This window comes from Carcharhinus amblyrhynchos, unplaced genomic scaffold (genome assembly GCF_965287045.1).
Source record: "Carcharhinus amblyrhynchos unplaced genomic scaffold, sCarAmb.v2.hapA chromosome_142, whole genome shotgun sequence".
Taxonomy (NCBI): domain Eukaryota; kingdom Metazoa; phylum Chordata; class Chondrichthyes; order Carcharhiniformes; family Carcharhinidae; genus Carcharhinus; species Carcharhinus amblyrhynchos.
The window spans coordinates 257438-275795 of NW_027649882.1; the positions used below are offsets into that span (position 1 = coordinate 257438).

Below are 18358 nucleotides of genomic sequence, written 5' to 3' on the forward strand. Positions count from 1 at the left end.
GGAGTCGCAGTGTAATGTTGCAACTGTACACTACTCTAGTGCGGCCGCACTTGGAGTACTGTGTGCAGTTCTGGTCCCCGCATTACAAGAAGGATGTGGAGGCGTTGGAGAGGGTGCAGAGGAGGTTTACTAGGATGTTGCCTGGTATGGTGGGGAGGTCCTATGAGGAGAGACTGAGGGATCTAGGGTTGTTTTCGTTGGGAAGAAGGCGGCTAAGAGGGGATCTTATTGAAACATATAAGATGATTAGAGGTTTAGATAGGGTGGATAGTGATAGCCTTTTTCCTCGGATGGAGAAAGCTAGCACGAGGGGGCATGACTTTAAATTAAGGGGGGGTAGCTACAGGACGGATGTCAGGGGTAGGTTCTTTACCCAGCGGGTGGTGAGGGATTGGAATGCCCTGCCTGCTGCAGTTGTAGATGCGTCTAGTTTGGGGGCGTTTAAGAGATCTCTGGATAGGTTTATGGACGAAAAGGGATTGGTATAGGCTAGTGGGTCATTGTTTTTGTAACTGGTCGGCGCAACATCGTGGGCCGAAGGGCCTGTTCTGCGCTGTAATGTTCTATGTTCTATGTTCTATGTTCTATGTTCTATATACAGGGAGAATATGCAGAATCTGCACAGACAGTAGCCAAGCCTGAAATTGAGCCAGGACCTCTGGTGTTGTGAGGCAAGAATGCTGTCCCCTGTGCCACCACAAACTCTCCGATAGTAACAGGATTACAAACACACAAGCACACCTACTCGCCCATATGTAAATACAGACATTTGATGATAAATGCAATGAGAATTATTCACTTACTCCCACTCACACACAAATTCAAGAGTAACCAAAGTTGCTGTAACATCCAGAACAACGCTTAGGAATGGAACACTCATACGGTACTCTCTTGCTGTGACACACACACACACACACACACACACACACGCACATGGAAGGGAAGATGGGTTTACAAATACACCCTGCCCAATGATGGTGGGGTGAGCAGTGACAGCCTAGAATTCAGGTCTGCGCCCAATTTCTTGCCACTTGTGACCTCACTGGCAATGGATATGCCGTGGATTCAGTATCCTGCCCATTTCAGGCAAGTGGCTGAATAAATTATTTAAATTAAACTTAAAAACAAGTTTAAATGAGTTTAGCGAGCCTGGGGTGAATTGTGCGGTACACTTGCCTTTGTAGCCTCACCGAGAGAGGTTGTGTCCGGTGAGGGAGACACATACGAGGATGAGTCGTGTTGACCTCGCTGGTAGAACCAAAGCCATTGAGGACATCGGGAGAGGTCGACAACAAAGATATGTGCTCCTTGGGCAATGCCCACAGGGTAATATCAGGGTTTGGGGCATGAGATGGTGGGGTCTAGAGAAGCGGGGCCTGAATTTGGTGGGACCTATGGTCCATGGCTTGCAGGGGTGCGACCTGAAGGGGTGAGGCCTGAAGGGGTGGGGCCTGAAGGGGCTGGACCTGAAGGCCACTTGGTCCTTTGGGGAGCGGGCTGATCTGGGAGGGCGGACGGCCAAGTTGCACACTGAATGCGATTGGTGTTGGGGAATGGGGGCCACTTCCACTCTGCATGCACAGTGTGGTAAGGATGGGTCACGCTGCCTCTCTCCATGCACAGTGGGATAGGGAGGGGGCCTCAGTGCCTCTCTGCATGCCCAGTAATTTAGGGAGGTGGACTCTCTGCCACTTTGCAGGCATATTCAGGTAGGAGGGCCTCGCTGTGTCTCTGCATGTACAATGGTTTAGGGAGGGGTGCCCTGTTGTCACCCTGCATTCAGTTGGTGTGTGTATGTTGGGGGGGGTGGGGTGTATATAAGACGGGAACTGATCACAAAGAGCTGCAGCCCCCGGACTATCTGGGAGCAGCTGCTGTGTTGAAGTTAGCTGCAGCCTCAGAGAGCTGACAGATGTCTCTCAGACCAGGCAGCTCACTGCTGGCTGCAATTGCGCATTTACAACCATGTAAGTTTGAGATCACAAGAACATAAGAAATAGGAGCAGGAGTAGGCCATCTAGCCCTTCAAGCCTGCCCCGCCATTCAATAAGATCATGGCTGATCTGTCATGGCTCAGTTCCACATTCCCGCCCTCTCCCCATAACCCTTAATCCCCTCTCTTATCAAAAACCCATCAACCCGCGTCTTAAAAATATTTAGCGAGGCAGCCTCCACCACTTCAACGGGCAGAGAATTCCAGAGATTCACCATCCTTAGAGTGAAGAAGTTCCTCCTCAACTCCGTTCTAAACTGCCCCCCCTTTATCTTGAGTCTGTGCCCCCTAGTCCTACTGTCCTTTCTGAGCGGGAAGAGCCTCTCCACCTCTATCCTATTCATCCCATTCATCATCTTATACGTCTCAATGAGATCTCCCCTCATTCTTCTCAACTCTAACGAGTACAAGCCCAGTTTATTCAGCCTCTCCTCATAGCTCAACCCCCTCAACTCCGGTATCAGCCTAGTAAACCTCCTCTGCACTCCCTCCAAGGCCAAAATATCTTTGCGTAAGTACGGCGCCCAAAACTGCACACAGTACTCCAGCTGCGGCCTCACCAGTGCCCTGTACAGTTGCAGCAAGACCTCCCTACTTTTATATTCAATCCCCCTCGCTATGAAGGCCAGCATCCCATTCGCCTTTCTGACCACCTGCTGCACCTGCAGGCTGGGTTTTTGCGACTCATGCGCAAGGACCCCGAGGTCCCTCTGCACCGCCTGCTGCAGTTTTTCGCCACATAAGTAATAGTCCTTCCTACCATTATACCTGCCAAAGTGGACCACCTCGCACTTGCCAACATTAAATTCCATTTGCCAGTTCCTGGCCCATTCGCCCAGCCTATCTAGATCCTTCTGCAGACTCTCCACACCCTCTGCGCAATTTGCCGTTCCACCAATCTTGGTGTCATCAGCGAATTTCGACACCATACACTCGGTTCCCTCCTCCAGATCATCTATATAAATGGTAAATAGCTGAGGCCCCAGCACCGACCCCTGGGGCACTCCACTAGTCACCAACCGCCAATCCGAATAGCACCCGTTGACCCCCACTCTCTGCCTCCTATTTGGGATCTGGTCAGTATTCCAGCCAGCACTGTGAGAGCTGCAAGTGATGGGGCCAATGCTGAGGGTGGTCCAACAGCCGTCGCATTTTAACAGTGCAAAATGTGTCCCTTCAGCATTATGTCTGAAATGGTTATCAAACACCTATACAATTGAATCCCGTTTTTGAACATTCGATCCACAGCCTTGCACGCTCTGGCGTTTGAATTGCTGATCTAAATGCCTTTTGTGGTTGTTCCTGCTTCCACCATCCTTTCAGGCCCTGCAGATCCCAGCACCCTGTGGATGGGAACATTTTTCCTCAAATCCACACAAAAATCTGTCCTTTCCCTTAAATCCATGCTTCTCTGGTATTGACACCTCTACTATAGGAAAAAAAACTTTCTTCCTACCGATGTGCAATATAATTTTGTACATATCACTCAGTTCCCCCCATGAAAGCACTGCCCACCACCACCCACTCCACCCCTCGCCCTCCACCCGTCTCTGCTCTAAGGTAAAAAAAAAACAGCCTAAGCAGCCTCTCTTCACAGCTGAAACTCTGCAGACCAGGCAGCTTCCTGGTGAAGGGCCTCTTCAGCGTCTCCAGTGCAATTTCATCCTACCTGTGGTGTGATCACCAGAGCTGCACACAGTACTCTTGCTTTGGTCTAACCAGCATTTTATACATTTCCACTGTAACCTCCCAGCTTTTGAAATTCCATGCTGTGGCTGCTAATGACAAGTATCATAGAACCCTACAGTGCAGAAAGAGGCCCTTCAGCCCATCGAGTCTGCACCAAACACAATCCCACCCAGGCCCTACCTATTATGCCTACATATTATATCCACTAATCCCTCTCACCTACGCATCCTTAGACATTAAGGGGCAATTTCTTAGCATGGTCAATTAACCTAACCCGCACATCTTTGGACTGTGGGAGGAAACCACAGTACCTGGAGGAAGCCCACACAGACACGAGGAGAATGTGCAAACTCCACACAGACAGTGACCTGAGCCGAGAATCGAACCCAGGACCCTGGAGCTGTGAAGCAACAGTGCTAATCACTGTGCTACCATGCCGCCCATACTGCTACCGTACTCTTCTCAACAGTAAATGCTGATGACAAATATTCATTTAGGATCTCACCTGTCTCTTGTGAATCCACACATAGATGACCGTGTTGATCCTTAAGAGGCCCTACTCTCTCTCTAGTTACTCTTTTGCCCTTTATTATTTGTAGAAGCTCTTTGGATTCTTCTTTGCCTTATCTGCCAAAACCTCGTGTCCCCTTTTACCCTCCTGATTTCTCTCTCAACTCTACTTCTACATCCTCTACACTCTTCAAGGGATCCACTTGATCCCAGCTGCCTATGCTTGTCATGTGCCTCCTCCTCCTTCTTGAAGAGAGTCTCAATATCCAGGGTTCCCTACTTCTACCAGTCTTGCCCTTCACTCTAAGAGGAATGTGCTTACCCTGAACCCTGGTTCAGGGGGCATCAGATTTAAGGAGATCGGTAAAAAATTAGAGGGGGCATTGGGTAAAACCTTTTCACCCAGAGGACGGTGGGTGTCTGTAATTCACTGCCTAAGTTGGTTGAAACGCTCAACTTATTTAAAAGGTACAAGAACAGAGGACTGGAAAACAGGTCTGCCAGCACCTACCAGGGGAGAAATGGAGTTAACGTTTGGAGGCACTGACTCTTTCTCAGAGCTGGAAGGAGCGAGCATGTGTTAGAGCTTTAGAAACTGCATCAAAAAGTAACAACTTTAAGAACTAATGACAGGTGGCCAGGTATGAGTGGGGGATGGGGTGTTTGTATTGAGGGTTATGAATGGAATAATAAAAAGGAACTGATTCCCACAGCTGCCTTGACTCATATTCCACTCCCCAAGAACTCCATCCCATTCTCCCAGTTTCTCCAGCTCAGTCACATCACCAGATGTCACCTTTGAAAATAGTGCTTCTGACATTGCCTGCCTTTTTCCTTAACCTTGGTTTCCCTCCCACTGTGGTTAACCAGATACTAAAAAACAGACTGAAGGGCCTCTTTCTGCACTGCGACCTTTCTCTGGCTCAATGGAAATCTGCCATGCTTATTCAGTCTGACCTACATGTAACCTCAGGCCCTGGTGGACCCTTAACTGCTCCATGAAATGGCCTAGCAGGTCATTAATGTTCAAGGATGGATAAATACTGGCCTTTCCAGTGATATCCACACCCCATGAAAGGATAGAAAAAGATAAGCTCAATTATGCAATTATTGGCTTAGAGGAATCAGTTTCTTTCTTTCGAGTTTTTAAGTTATCAATAAATGCTATACCTACGTGCAACATTGATTATCACTATCTAGGGTTCCACAAGTATTTTTATAGGTATCATATTTTATAGGTATCTTAACAGTGAATCAATACTTCAAGTTCCTCACATCTTGTCTTAACCACGTCATATACCTGCCTTGCTACCTTCAGGGATCCTCATATATACATTCATTCTGATCCTCTGAATTTCCTGACACTCTACTGTTCATTGTATAATTTGCAGGATGGCAGTATGGCACAGTAGTTATCACTGCGGCCTCACAGCGTTAGGGTCCCCGGTTCAATCCAGGGAATTCCATCATCACGAGTGAAGCTTTTATTTTGTTTTCTTTGAAAGCAGCTCCATTCTCACATGTTGCCTGTTGGGATTTATCCTGTTACGAGAATGTGTGGTGTTTCTGTGGACAGGATTCACTTTGAGCAAGTCCAGATTCTCGCAGCTCCACAATATCCACATTGAGCCTTGTAACTTTGTTCTTGATCACAGCCGTCGTGTGTACATCATCAACCCGCACAAGTTCATTGGTAAAGCTAGAACACATCGTGCTGATGTTCCGGCTTGAGGTGTGAAAGGCTGATTTAATTTGATTTGAGTTGATTTATTGCCTTGTGGATCCAGAACTGGCTTGCCTGCAAAAGGCAGGGAGTTGTTGTAGATGGGTCTTTTCTGCATGGATTTCAGTCACCAGTGGAGTGCCCCAGGGATCTGTTCTGTGACCCTTGATCTTTGTGATTTTTATAAATGACCTGGATGAGGAAGTGGAGAGATGGGTTGGTAAGTTTGCCAACGATACGAAGGTTGGTGGTGTTGTGGATAGTTTGGAGGGATGTCAGAAGTTGCAGCGTGACATAGATAGGATGCAAGACTGGGCAGAGATGTGGCAGATGGACTTCAACACGGATAAATGTATAGTGGTCCATTTTGGCAGGTCAAATGGGATGAAGGAGTATAATATCAAGGGTAAGACTCTTAGCAGTGTAAAGGATCAGAAGGACCTTGGGGTCCGGGACAAGAGGACTCTTAAATCGGCCTTGCAGGTAGAGGATGTGATTAAGAAGGCAAATGGTGTACTGGCCTTCATTAATCGAGGGATTGAGTTTTGGAGTCGGGAGATAATGCTGCAGCTTTATAAGAACCTGGTCACACCCCACTTGGAGTACTGTGCTCAGTTCTCTAGGAGGGATGTGGAAGCTATTGAAAGGGTGAAGAGGAGATTTACAAGGACATTGCCTGGATTGGGTGGCATGTTTTATGAGGATAGGTTGAGGGAGCTCGGTCTTTTCTCCTCGGAGATACGAAGGACGAGAGGTGACCTGATAGAGGTGAATAAGATGTTGAGAGGCATTGATCGGGTGGATTCTCAGAGGCTATTTCCCAGGGCTGAAACGGTTGCCACGAGAGGACACAGGTTTAAGGTGCTGGGGAGTAGGTACAGAGGAGAGATCAGGGATAAGTTTTTCACTCAGAGGGTGGTGGGTGAGTGGAATCGGCTGCCATTGGTGGTGGTGGAGGCAAATTCAATAGGGTCTTTTAAGACACTTCTGGATGAGTACATGGGTCTTAATAGGATTGAGGGTTATAGGTAAGCCTAGTAGGTAGCTATATGATCGGCACAACTTGTGGGCCGAAGGACCTGTTTCTGCTGTAGTTTTTTCTATGTTCTATTAATTTCACATGTATTATTATAGAGTGAAAAGTGTTTTTTCTTGTGTGCTATACAGACAAAACATACCGTACATAGAGAAGGAGAGAGTGAAGAATGTAATGTTGCAATCATAGTTAGGGGTGAAGAAAAAGATCATCTTAATGTGATGTAGGTCCATTCAAAGATCTGGCTGGCTGGGATTGTTGCCAGTGCAGACTCGATGGATCGAATGGCCTCCTTCTGCATTGTAGAGTCTCTATGATTCAGTTGGTACATGTCTTCAGACGTTTTCTTTTTTTTCCAACGGAACAAGGTGGATGAGTTTATGTCCGGGGTGTGTGAGATCCTTAATTATGCTGGCTGCTTTTCAATGCAGCGAGAAGCATAAACACTGTCAACTGGTGGGAGGGTCTTTTGAGTGATGGACTGGGCTCCATTCAAAAAGCTTTGTAATTTCTTGCGGTCTTGGGCAGAGCAGGAGCCGTAGCAAACTGATACAACCAGAAAGAATGTTTTCCATGGTGCATTTGTAAAAACTGGTGAGAATCATAGCTGGCATGCCAAATATCCTTAGACATGTGAGAAAGTAGAGTCGTTGGTGGGCTTTCTTAACTATTGTGCTGTTGTGAAGGGACCAGGACGGGTTGTTGGTGATCTGGACCCATAAAAACTTGATGCTGTCAACAATTTCAACTTCATCCCATACATGTAGACACAGACATGCACTGCACTCTGCTTCCTGAAATCGATGACTATCTCCTTTATTTTGTTGACATTAAGGAAGAGATTTTTGTGTTCGCACCAGTTCACCAGATTATCAATCTCTTCCCTGTTCTCAATCTCATCGTTATTTAACATCTGACCCACAACCATGATGTCACCACAAACTTAGAAATCGAGTGGAAGGGGAATTTGGCCACCCAGTCATCGACATATAAAAAGTATAGTTTTTAATTTTTTACACAGCCTTGTGGGGCACAGCTGTTGAGGATGATTGTGAAGTAGATGTTGTTGATGTCCTTATTTGTTGCTGTCTGCACGTCAGGAAGTTCAGGATCAAACTGCAGAGGCAGGAATCAAATATCAGGTCACAGACTTTGGACAAGAGTTTTGTAGGAATAACGGTGTTGTAGGCTGAACTGTAGACAATAAATATGAGTCTGTGTTCCAGAGTTCACTCTAGGGCCCGGGAGATGGCGTCCATGGATCTGTTGTGGAGGTAGCAGAACTGTCCTGGATCCAGGCAATTTGGGAGACAGGAACTGATTCATGCCATGACTAACCATTTGATACATTCCATAATATTGAATGTCAGAATCACCAGACAATACTTAATAAGGCAGCCTGTTTGGCTTTTCCTTGGTAGCGGCCTTGGTTTGAGTTTTTCTTACCTGTTGCATAGATTAGCAACTTTCCTACTGAGAGAGGACTCATTGAGCTTCATTGGCCCAGTTGGCCATAGTGGGACAGCAGCAAACTTACTGGGTACTACGGACAGTAGCTACTGCCTGAACACTGAAGCTTTCTCCCATTGTTAAAAGCAAACCCTGATACTTGTGTTCTGTGCCAATCGAGTGTGAGATTACTGTTTCTTCCTGTGTTGTGCAAATGATGGACACAATGCTGTGGTCTCCTCTCCAGGGCACAGTTCTGTGTTAAGTATAATAGAGTTAGAACTGTTGAGGCATCAGGATCTCCCTCTGCCAACTATTAGTATTGGCCAGAGGAAACGGTGAGCCAGCACTGTTTGGTACTAATCTGCAGAGATGACAGATTACCATCTACAGGACTCCACTGTGGATTTTCTGACATGGTTTATTTCCTCAGCTTTCGTACCCTCCAAATCTCCCACAAGGTAGAGGGGCTGTTTACTTGTAGCTGATCAATGTTGTGGACTCTCCGGAAAACTCTCTCCAAAATATACACCATTGTGCCGCTACCATGGAGCAGCATGGTGGCAAAGTGTGAACACCGCTGACTCACGGTGTCAGAGATCTGGGTTCTATTCCTGGCTTAGGTCACTCTCTGTGTGGAGTTTGGACCTTCTCGTGTCTGTTTCCTCTGGATATTCAACTTTCCTCTCGCACTGCAAAAGATGTGCTGAATTTTATAAAAGAGATTTTGTGCGTGTGTGTGTGTGTGTGTGTGTGTGTGTGTACTTTTTTTTATTATTTTAACTGTCCTCAGTCTAAAAGCTAACTTTTTCCCTGAATCATATCTAATCTCATTCTTTATTTCCCTTCCTGACAGTGAACATAATCACAATTGTGACACTGACGCGCAGAAACTGTGGCCTGTCTAAATGTGTCAATCGTTACCTGGTGGCCATGTCAGTGGGGGATCTGCTGGTCATTATCCTCGACCTGATGTTGAGACACATTCCCATGGTTTATTGGGAACAGTTTTACTTTGTGCAATCAATCCCCTTGTGTAACATCCACGCCGTCCTGCTTTATGCAGCCACTGACTGTTCTGTCTGGTTCACCGTCACTTTCACCTTTGATCGATTTGTGGCCATTTGCTGCCCCAAGCTGAAAAGTAAATATTGCACTGAGAAATCAGCAGCTGTGGTTCTGGGAACAGTGACAGTGGTGAGCTGTTTAAAGAACATTTTCTGGTATTTTATGTTATTAAATAGATACTTGCTGGGGAATGCCCCCTGGTTTTGTTATGTCTCAAGGGATGTTTTGGATTCTTCAGTCTGGGGAACAATCGAGTTCATCCACCACATTCTAACCCCAACTGTCCCATTCATCCTGATTGTGCTGCTCAATGTTTTCACTGTCAGACACATATTAGTTAGCAGCAGAGCCCGCAGGAGACTCCGGACTCACAGCAGTGGAGAGAATCCCAGAGACCCAGAGATGGAGAGTCGAGTGAAATCCATCATTTTACTGTTTGTTATCTCAGCAAATTTCATCCTATTATGGTCAACATTAATGGTTTATTCTATGTGGAGTCGGATGTTTTATTTGGGCTTCCGGTGGGTACGGTTAGGTTATTTTGTCATGGAATTGGGCTTCATGCTGCAACTCCTGAGTTGCTGCACAAATACTGCCATTTATGCTGTGACACAAACTCAGTTCAGGCAACAGCTAAAAAATCTACTGAAATATCCCCTTACTGCACTTCTACAACTCATTTCCCCACGAGGAAACTACAACCACAAGACGCCTGAGACTTCCTATTCGACATTCAAACTGTAAGTAACGAACAGCCTCATAGACACAGAAAGAGCGACAGGTAGATAGAGAGAGAGAGAGAGACAGAGAGAGAGAGAGAGGACTGAGGCAAAGAGAGATTATCAAAGAGTGAGAGAGACAGGGGAAGAGGGAGGAGGAAATGGCGAGAGAAATGGACAGACAATGAGAAACAGAAACAGAGCAAGACAGATGGGAGGCTGTAATAAGAGAGGGATAGGGAGGCTAAGTCAGAAAGGGAGTCAGAAAAGTAGGCAGAGGGAAATAGTCAGAGGTAGAGAGAAACAGAAATACAGAGGCAGAAAATGGGAACTCTCTGAGTGAGACTGAACAAATACAATAGACACAGCAAGATCAAAAGACAGAGCGAGGTAGAAAGTAAGAAGGGGGGAGAGAGAGAGAGAGCATTAAAGGGGGATAGACACGGAGAGGGAAAGGAAGTTTGAGGTGAAGCGGGAGAAGGAGAGTGAGACTGAAAAGCCGTGGAAGAGGCAGAGGAAGAGGGTAGAGAGAGGGAGACAGAGGAAAGACAGAGAGATAGAAGGAGACAGAGAGAAACTAGAGGGGGATGGAGACAGAGACAGAGAGAGAGAGACAGACAGAGACAGACAGACAGACAGAGACAGACACAGAGAGACAGACAGAGAGAGACAGAGACAAAGACAGAGAAGAATATAAAGAGACAGAGAGAAGCACATAAAGTGACACAGAGACATAATGAATTTAACGATAACAGTCATGTGGAGTTATTGTAATATGAGCTCCCTGATTGAGGCAGTTAATGCTGTCCAATCCAGGAGCCCTGCAGATGTCTACTATATGGTGTGTCTTTGTTACCTGAGCTCAGGGTTTGTACACTCAGTGTGTGGATGTGATGGACTTGTCGTTTTATCACTATGTTAGTATTAGAGAAACTCAGCTAATGTTCTGGGCACCCGGGTTCGAATCCCATCACGGGGGATGGTGGAATTTGAATAAAAATATCTGGAATTCAGAATTAGCTGGTGACCATAAAAGCATCGTCAATTTTTGGGAAAACACATCTGGTTCACCAGTGTCCCAGGGAAGGAAATCTGTTGCCCTTATTTGGTCAGGACTAAATGTGACTCCAAGTGGTTGACGCTTAATTGTCCTCTGAATATGGGCAACTAGAGATGGGCAATAAATGCTGGCCAGCCAGTGACACCCAAGTTCCAAGAATGAATAAAAATACTTTGTACTGGGAAATTTTAAACAAACGGTAAACTGTTTCTCACAGCTGGATAGATACCCAATCCTTCTGATCAAGGAGTTAAACTCAAAGCTGGCAGGAGGATTCTTGTTTCTGACTATGAATTTATTCACATTCACTTTCACTAACAGCTAGATGAGGATTCCCAGTGATATTCAACAGTTCATCAGAGGAAGTTTAACATTTACAAAGTGTCAAATGTAGGCTTACATTAACATTGCAATGAAGCTACTGCAAAAAATGGCTAGTCGCCAAAGACTGGTACCTGTTTGGGTACACAGAGAGAATTTAGCATGGCCAATACGCCTAACCAGAACATCTTTCAGACTGTGAGAGGAAAGCAGAGCAACCAGAGGAAACTCATAAAGATACAATGAGAACGCGCAGACTTCCCACAGACAATGGCCAAGCCAGGAATTGAACCCCGGTCTCTGGTGTTATGAGGCAGCAGTGCTAACCACTGTTACACTGTACCTGTCTGCTTGTAACAATACGTTAACTGTCCATGTTCGTACCTGTCTGCTTGTAACTATGTGTTAGCTATCGATGCCTGTATCTGTTTATTCAACTTGTAACGATGAGTTAACAGGTAATGCCCATACTGCCGATTGTGCAAAAGGTATAAAAATGATCAACGACCACTGTGCAGTTGAGAAGGTAGCTGCCAAGTACTGTGGAGTACCAGTGCTTTCTCCCAAAGCTTTGATTGAAATAAAAATATTGTTGAAAGCTCAAGTCTGAATCCGAAGTGCTAACTTTCCCACAACAATTGGTGTATTCAGTAGGATCTCGCTGCCGGTAAGTTTGATCGATTGGCCACGATCAAAAAAGCTGGGGTGGAGAACACTGAATCAGTGGGATTTGGACAAGGTCAATAATACAGTTTAAAGGGGGTTAAATTAAGGGATATTTATAGTGATAAGTATTGATTGTATAAGATATAGTGATAAGTAACTGTTACTCGTGCTGACCGGCTAGAGGACAAGGAAGTGCCTGCCTCAGAAATGCAGCCTTGGACTGGTGGTCAGAGCAGAAATCCCCCAGGTGAAGGTCAGGACCCTGAAGTGGGTGTAAAGGCACCAAGGGCAATTAGGATTGTGAAGCACAAGTGGAAAAGGTCTGTTAACATCAAACTCTTTAGTGGTGAACAAACACAGAGTTGCCACCTGTTTACATGAAAGTTTGTATAGTTGGGTACTGGACAGCCAATGTTGTAAAGTGGTGCAGAAAAAGAGATGATCAACTCTGACCTAGAGCTCGGACTGCAGCGGAGAAAGACATTGCCGAGGCAGTAATACTGGAAGCCTGTGAGAATAAATTGAAACCCTGAGGTGGTAGAGAAACACAGAGCTAGCGTAGTAATAGTGGCCAGTGGTAGTGAAGTCCCTATGTTAGAGAACACAATTTACTAGGGGGTAATTGTGGCTACAGTGCCTAAAACATGTTCCCAAGGTGGCAATGGTGGCCGGGAGGTTGTGATGTCTGTGAGGTGGCAGATAAAGAAGTTAAGAGGGGACCTGCAGGATCTCTTATTGAAGTGTACATGACAGACAGGCAAATGTTAATAAAGAGGATGAAAAAGGATGGCTGGGATGCTTTTCAGACCTTAGAACAGCAGAGAAAGTGGATAGATGGGGAAGAAAGAAACAAGACAAAAAAAACAGGGGTATTATTAATATATCATTTAGCTGGACTAATTGACCAAGTAGTCGCCTCGACTAAAAAGTGGAGTGAAGATAAAGAGAGAATTAGAGAGTTAGAATTCAGAGTCAGGGAACTGGAGAAACAAAAATAATGTTAGAAGAGAAGCAATGGACGAGGGGAAACTGTTCCTCTACCTCCTTATGAGTCCACAAGATAGGAACCAACCGCTCCTCCAGAGGAGTGGGAAGCGCTAGAACACAAATTAGTGTCAGTAACCCGAGGGGGAACAGACGCACAGCTAAAAGCAAGTTCATCCAAGGTGACAGGCAGCAGATAAGGGCTTCACTGGGTAAGTTACAACCTAGAAACGCAAACACTAAATTCTGGGAAGAATTAGATACAATTTGGGTAGGACACCAATTACACCTGAGAGACGTACACAAACTGATCAGGGCATCCTATCCAGCGGATAAGTGGAGGCAGGTAGCGGGTGGATCCGCCGCCCATCCAACACAGGATTATAGTGGGGACGTTGGAAACATGTAGTCGCCCTAAAAGCAGAAATTGATGTCCAACAGGCACCGTTCACACAGTTTAAGGCAGAAATGCAGAGAGTTTTAAAGAATGTTCCTACTAACTGGAGCAGAATTACCACAACCAAGCAGCTAAAGGGGAAGGAGCTTTTGAATACGGGGAACATTTGTTCCAAGTATACCAGGAATGCTCAGGGCAAAGAAACCCAGGTTGCGGGGAATCGAGCATTCATCCAGGCTTTTAAGGATGGCCTCCTAGTGCTCACCAAACCATCCTAAAAATGGGAGTGATTATGTCCCAAGGTTATGATGAATTGGTAGAATGGTCTGGTGACATACTGGGAGGCGGAGAGGAGAAATCCCAAACAAGAACAAGGCTAGAAAGAGAAGCCGCTTACACGGGAATGGAACTAAGTCCAAACTGAATTGCTAGAATTGTGGCCGACAAGGACACTTTGCGAGTGATCGTGGGGTCCCACGGAAAGGAGACAGATTTGGGAACAGTGGGAAACATTGCAGACACTGTAATAAGCACTGTGTTGGGATAAACATGGAAGAGCCCCGACCTGATCCATGACCACAGCAGAACCGCAGGAACCATGGAATCTCCGAGCTTGATGGTCTGCAGCCCCCATTCACAAGGGTAAGAAGGAAGGAAGGATTTATGTGTCTGGATTAGTAGGGGGCAGGCAATGTGAAATGCTGGTGGACACAGGAGCATCCATATCTGTCTCCGACCTACCCTTACCCACTACAAGTAAAATGAATTACCTAACCAGGATAGGAGTGAACAAAACACCCATCTACCTGAGCGAGACCATGTTAGTAGAAATAAATAATTTGTATAGAACATAGAACATAGAACATTACAGCGCAGAACAGGCCCTTCGGCCCACGATGTTGCGCCGACCAGTTACAAAAACAATGACCCACTAGCCTATACCAATCCCTTTTCGTCCATAAACCTATCCAGAGATCTCTTAAACGCCCCCAAACTAGACGCATCTACAACTGCAGCAGGCAGGGCATTCCAATCCCTCACCACCCGCTGGGTAAAGAACCTACCCCTGACATCCGTCCTGTAGCTACCCCCCCTTAATTTAAAGTCATGCCCCCTCGTGCTAGCTTTCTCCATCCGAGGAAAAAGGCTATCACTATCCACCCTATCTAAACCCCTAATCATCTTATATGTTTCAATAAGATCCCCTCTTAGCCGCCTTCTTCCCAACGAAAACAACCCTAGATCCCTCAGTCTCTCCTCATAGGACCTCCCCACCATACCAGGCAACATCCTAGTAAACCTCCTCTGCACCCTCTCCAACGCCTCCACATCCTTCTTGTAATGCGGGGACCAGAACTGCACACAGTACTCCAAGTGCGGCCGCACTAGAGTAGTGTACAGTTGCAACATTACACTGCGACTCCTAAATTCAATCCCCCTACCAATAAACGCCAAGACACCGTACGCCTTCTTGACAACCTTATCTACTTGATTCCCAACTTTCAGGGATCTATGTACACACACACCTAGATCCCTCTGTTCATCCACACTATTCAAAGTCCTCCCGTTAGCCCTATACTCGACACATCTGTTGCTCCTACCAAAGTGAATTACCTCACACTTCTCCGCATTAAATTCCATCCGCCACCTCTCGGCCCAGCTCTGCAACCTATCTAAGTCTCCCTGCAGACTATGACACCCTTCCTCACAATCTACCACACCTCCAACTTTGGTGTCATCAGCAAATTTACTAATCCACCCAACTATACCCTCATCCAGATCATTAATAAAAATTACAAACAACAGTGGCCCCAAAACAGATCCCTGAGGCACACCACTCGTAACTGCACTCCATGATGAATATTTACCATCCACCACCACCCTCTGTCTCCTATCTGATAGCCAATTCCTGATCCAACTTCCTAGATTACCCACAATCCCATACATCTGCATTTTCTGCAGAAGCCTACCATGGTGAACCTTATCGAACGCCTTACTAAAATCCATGGATTTAGTATATACCGATGAAGTTTTATGTGTGTAAAAATAACGAGGGTACAATAACGGGAAATGATTCAATGAAACAATATGAGATTTTGATAGACTGGGCAAAGGGAGAATTGATCTGACCAGGACAGGGCTGTTGGAAAACTAGAATAGGGAAACCTACAAGTCAAGTTGAAACTATTAAGGTGGCCACAGAAACCACCAGAAATTGGGAATTAGAGACAGGATAGTTTGGAGCCGTCTGTACTTCCATCCACGGAGTATGGGCTAAAACAAAGCTGGATAACGGCTTAACTAAAACGGACCCAATAAAGGTACCCGGACCAGAGCATAAACCTCACCGACAATACCCAATAAAACCAGTGGCAGAGAAAGCTGTACTGGAGATAGTTAAAGGGTTAGTGAAAAATGGAATTCCGAGAGAAAGCACGAGCATGGCTAACTCCCCGACCTGGATGGTCAGCAAACCCGACATAAGCTATAGGCTCACAACAGATTACACTGGACTCAATAAAGTCACATCCAAGTTGCACCCCATTGCACCAAGTCCCTCGACAATCCTGAATGGACTGTCACAGGAGCACAAAATATTCACAGTACCCGATATAGTGAACGGATTCTGGTCCCTACCCTTGGATCCCGAATCCCAAGACAAATTCACCTTTACAGTGGGAGACAAAGTACACTTGGACTTGCCTACCACAGGGATTCCACAACAGCCCCATTATCTTCCATCGAGTAATGAGTGACATCCTGAACAGGGTAGAACTGCCAGAGGGTAGCACGATAATACAATATGTAGACGATATCCTAATAGCTTCAGAATCCAAGTCAGGACATCAAGATGCACGATATCTAGTATTAAACAAACAAAAAAACCGCAGGGCTAAATGCATGCTCCAAACAGACACAAAGGGGGAAAACACAAGTCCTGTACCTCGGACACCTTATATCCCAAGGGTTTAAAGAAATGCAAACAGACCGAAATAAGGCAGTACAACAAATGCCGCGACCCGTCACTGTAATAGGGTTCAGAAAAGTGCTAGGACTGCTGAACAACAGCCAAATATTTATCCTGGGATTCGCACAATTGGCTGAACGTATACAAAGACGACTCAAAGGGGGGAAACCAGCTTTAAATCACATAGAATGGGGACCCGAGTAGGAAGAGGTTTTCAACAAACCAAAAACAGAAATGATATCAGTCCCTGGACTAGGATTACCAGATTCTAATAAGGACTTCCACATCCACTGTAGAAATGAGGGAGGGTTCTATTCCGCAGTGGTAACACAGGACCATGGCGACAGAAGGAGACACATAGGTTATTGTTCAACCACAGAAGGGCCAGTGCTCCCTGGGCTGCCAAGGTGCATAGACATCTTGGATTGTGCCACCTGGGCCATAAAGGTGAGCGAGCCAATAATAATGACAGGGAATATAATGCTTCACAACAAACACACCTTTGTAGAAATGCTGAACACGGGAACATTAAGGTCCATCTCATGAGAAGGGCTAAATGGGAAGCTGTTCTCCTCCCTCCAAGAAAACCCATAATAATAATAACAATAAGGGGCACATGAAATAACCCAGCAGAAGGGATTTTGGACACAGCAGAGCCTCACAATTGTGGGGATGTAGATATGAACGTAGAAGAAGGTAGGATAAAGGATGCACCTTTAACAGCTGAGGAGACCCTTTTTGTAAATGTGTGGAAGGATCACCCCTGGACAGGGATGGGCAGTACTCAGGGAGACATTAGAAATAGTAAGCTCTATCCGCACAAGTGGCAGAATGAGTGGCACTCACACAGGCACTGGAATTATCAGATGGCAAAACAGGAAACATCTATGCAGATAGTGGGTACGCATTCGGGGGAATAAATTCCTCCTCCTCACATTTCTAAAGTAAGAAGTCTCACAACAGCCAGTTAAAGTCCCACAGGGTTATTTGGAATCACGAGCTTTTGGAACGCTGTTCCTTCCTCAGGTGAGTGGGCACCTGATGTTGTGAGACATCTTACTTTGCCCACCACAGTCCAACACCAGCATTTCCACATCACTGTTTTAATTGGCCGTCCTTTTCCTCTGAGGTGTGCCTTCATGTCCTAGTCTCCCCTACTAATGGGAACATCTTCTCCAAGTGCACTCTATCCAACATAAGATTCAATGATATCTTTCTCCTCATCCTCCCAAACTCCATTGAGTACAGACCCAGAGTCCTCAGATGTGCCCCGTGTGTTGAGTCTTTCATTCCCTAGATCATTCTTGTAAATCTCCTCTAGACTGTCTCCAAGGCCAGCACATCCTTCCTTTGATATGGGACCCAAACTTTCCATACCTCCCTGACCCTCAAAACCCCATCTAGGCTATAAATTTTCTAATTTGGATTTTGTTTTTAGAAAAGTCTTGGATTGAAAGGGGTTAAGTGAAGCTGTTTGTTTAGTGACTGTCAATGATGTGAGCCTCCATGGATCCAATTAGTGTGCCTGGAGGGTTTTCCCTCTTCTATTAATAAGGAATTCCGTTCAATGTGTAGTCTCATTGAATCAGCGGGAGCGACAACTCAGACACAAAAAGAGATCAGTGGCTGTGGAAAGGAGAGATCAGAATCTGGGAATAATCAATTGGAATCTTCCAACAATGGATCAGAATCTGAGTACGATGAACCGGAATGTTCCAACAACGGATCAGAATCTGCAAACAATGGATTGGAATATTCCAACAATGTATAAGAAT

The 18358-nt window shown here is 45.8% G+C and overlaps 1 protein-coding gene across 1 annotated transcript; it reads left to right on the plus strand.

The window, feature by feature from the left end:
* The first annotated feature begins 1229 nt into the window (after positions 1-1229).
* LOC145338697 (putative G-protein coupled receptor 139) lies at positions 1230-18354 on the plus strand. Its single transcript, XM_080183095.1, has 4 exons — positions 1230-1326; positions 5769-5885; positions 9257-10208; positions 18159-18354. The coding sequence occupies exons 1-4, from the start codon at positions 1230-1232 to the stop codon at positions 18352-18354; spliced, it is 1362 nt and encodes a 453-aa protein (XP_080039221.1).
* The last annotated feature ends 4 nt before the right edge of the window (positions 18355-18358 follow it).

Coding starts and splice junctions, on each gene's coding strand:
- LOC145338697 (XM_080183095.1), top strand. CDS start 1,230: ATGAGTCGTGTTGACCTCGCTGGTAGAACCAAAGCCATTGAGGACATC. Junction 1,327..5,768: donor CCTTGGGCAATGCCCACAGG/GTAATATCAGGG, acceptor TTCTGTGGACAG/GATTCACTTTGAGCAAGTCC. Junction 10,209..18,158: donor TCCTATTCGACATTCAAACT/GTAAGTAACGAA, acceptor TTCAATGTGTAG/TCTCATTGAATCAGCGGGAG.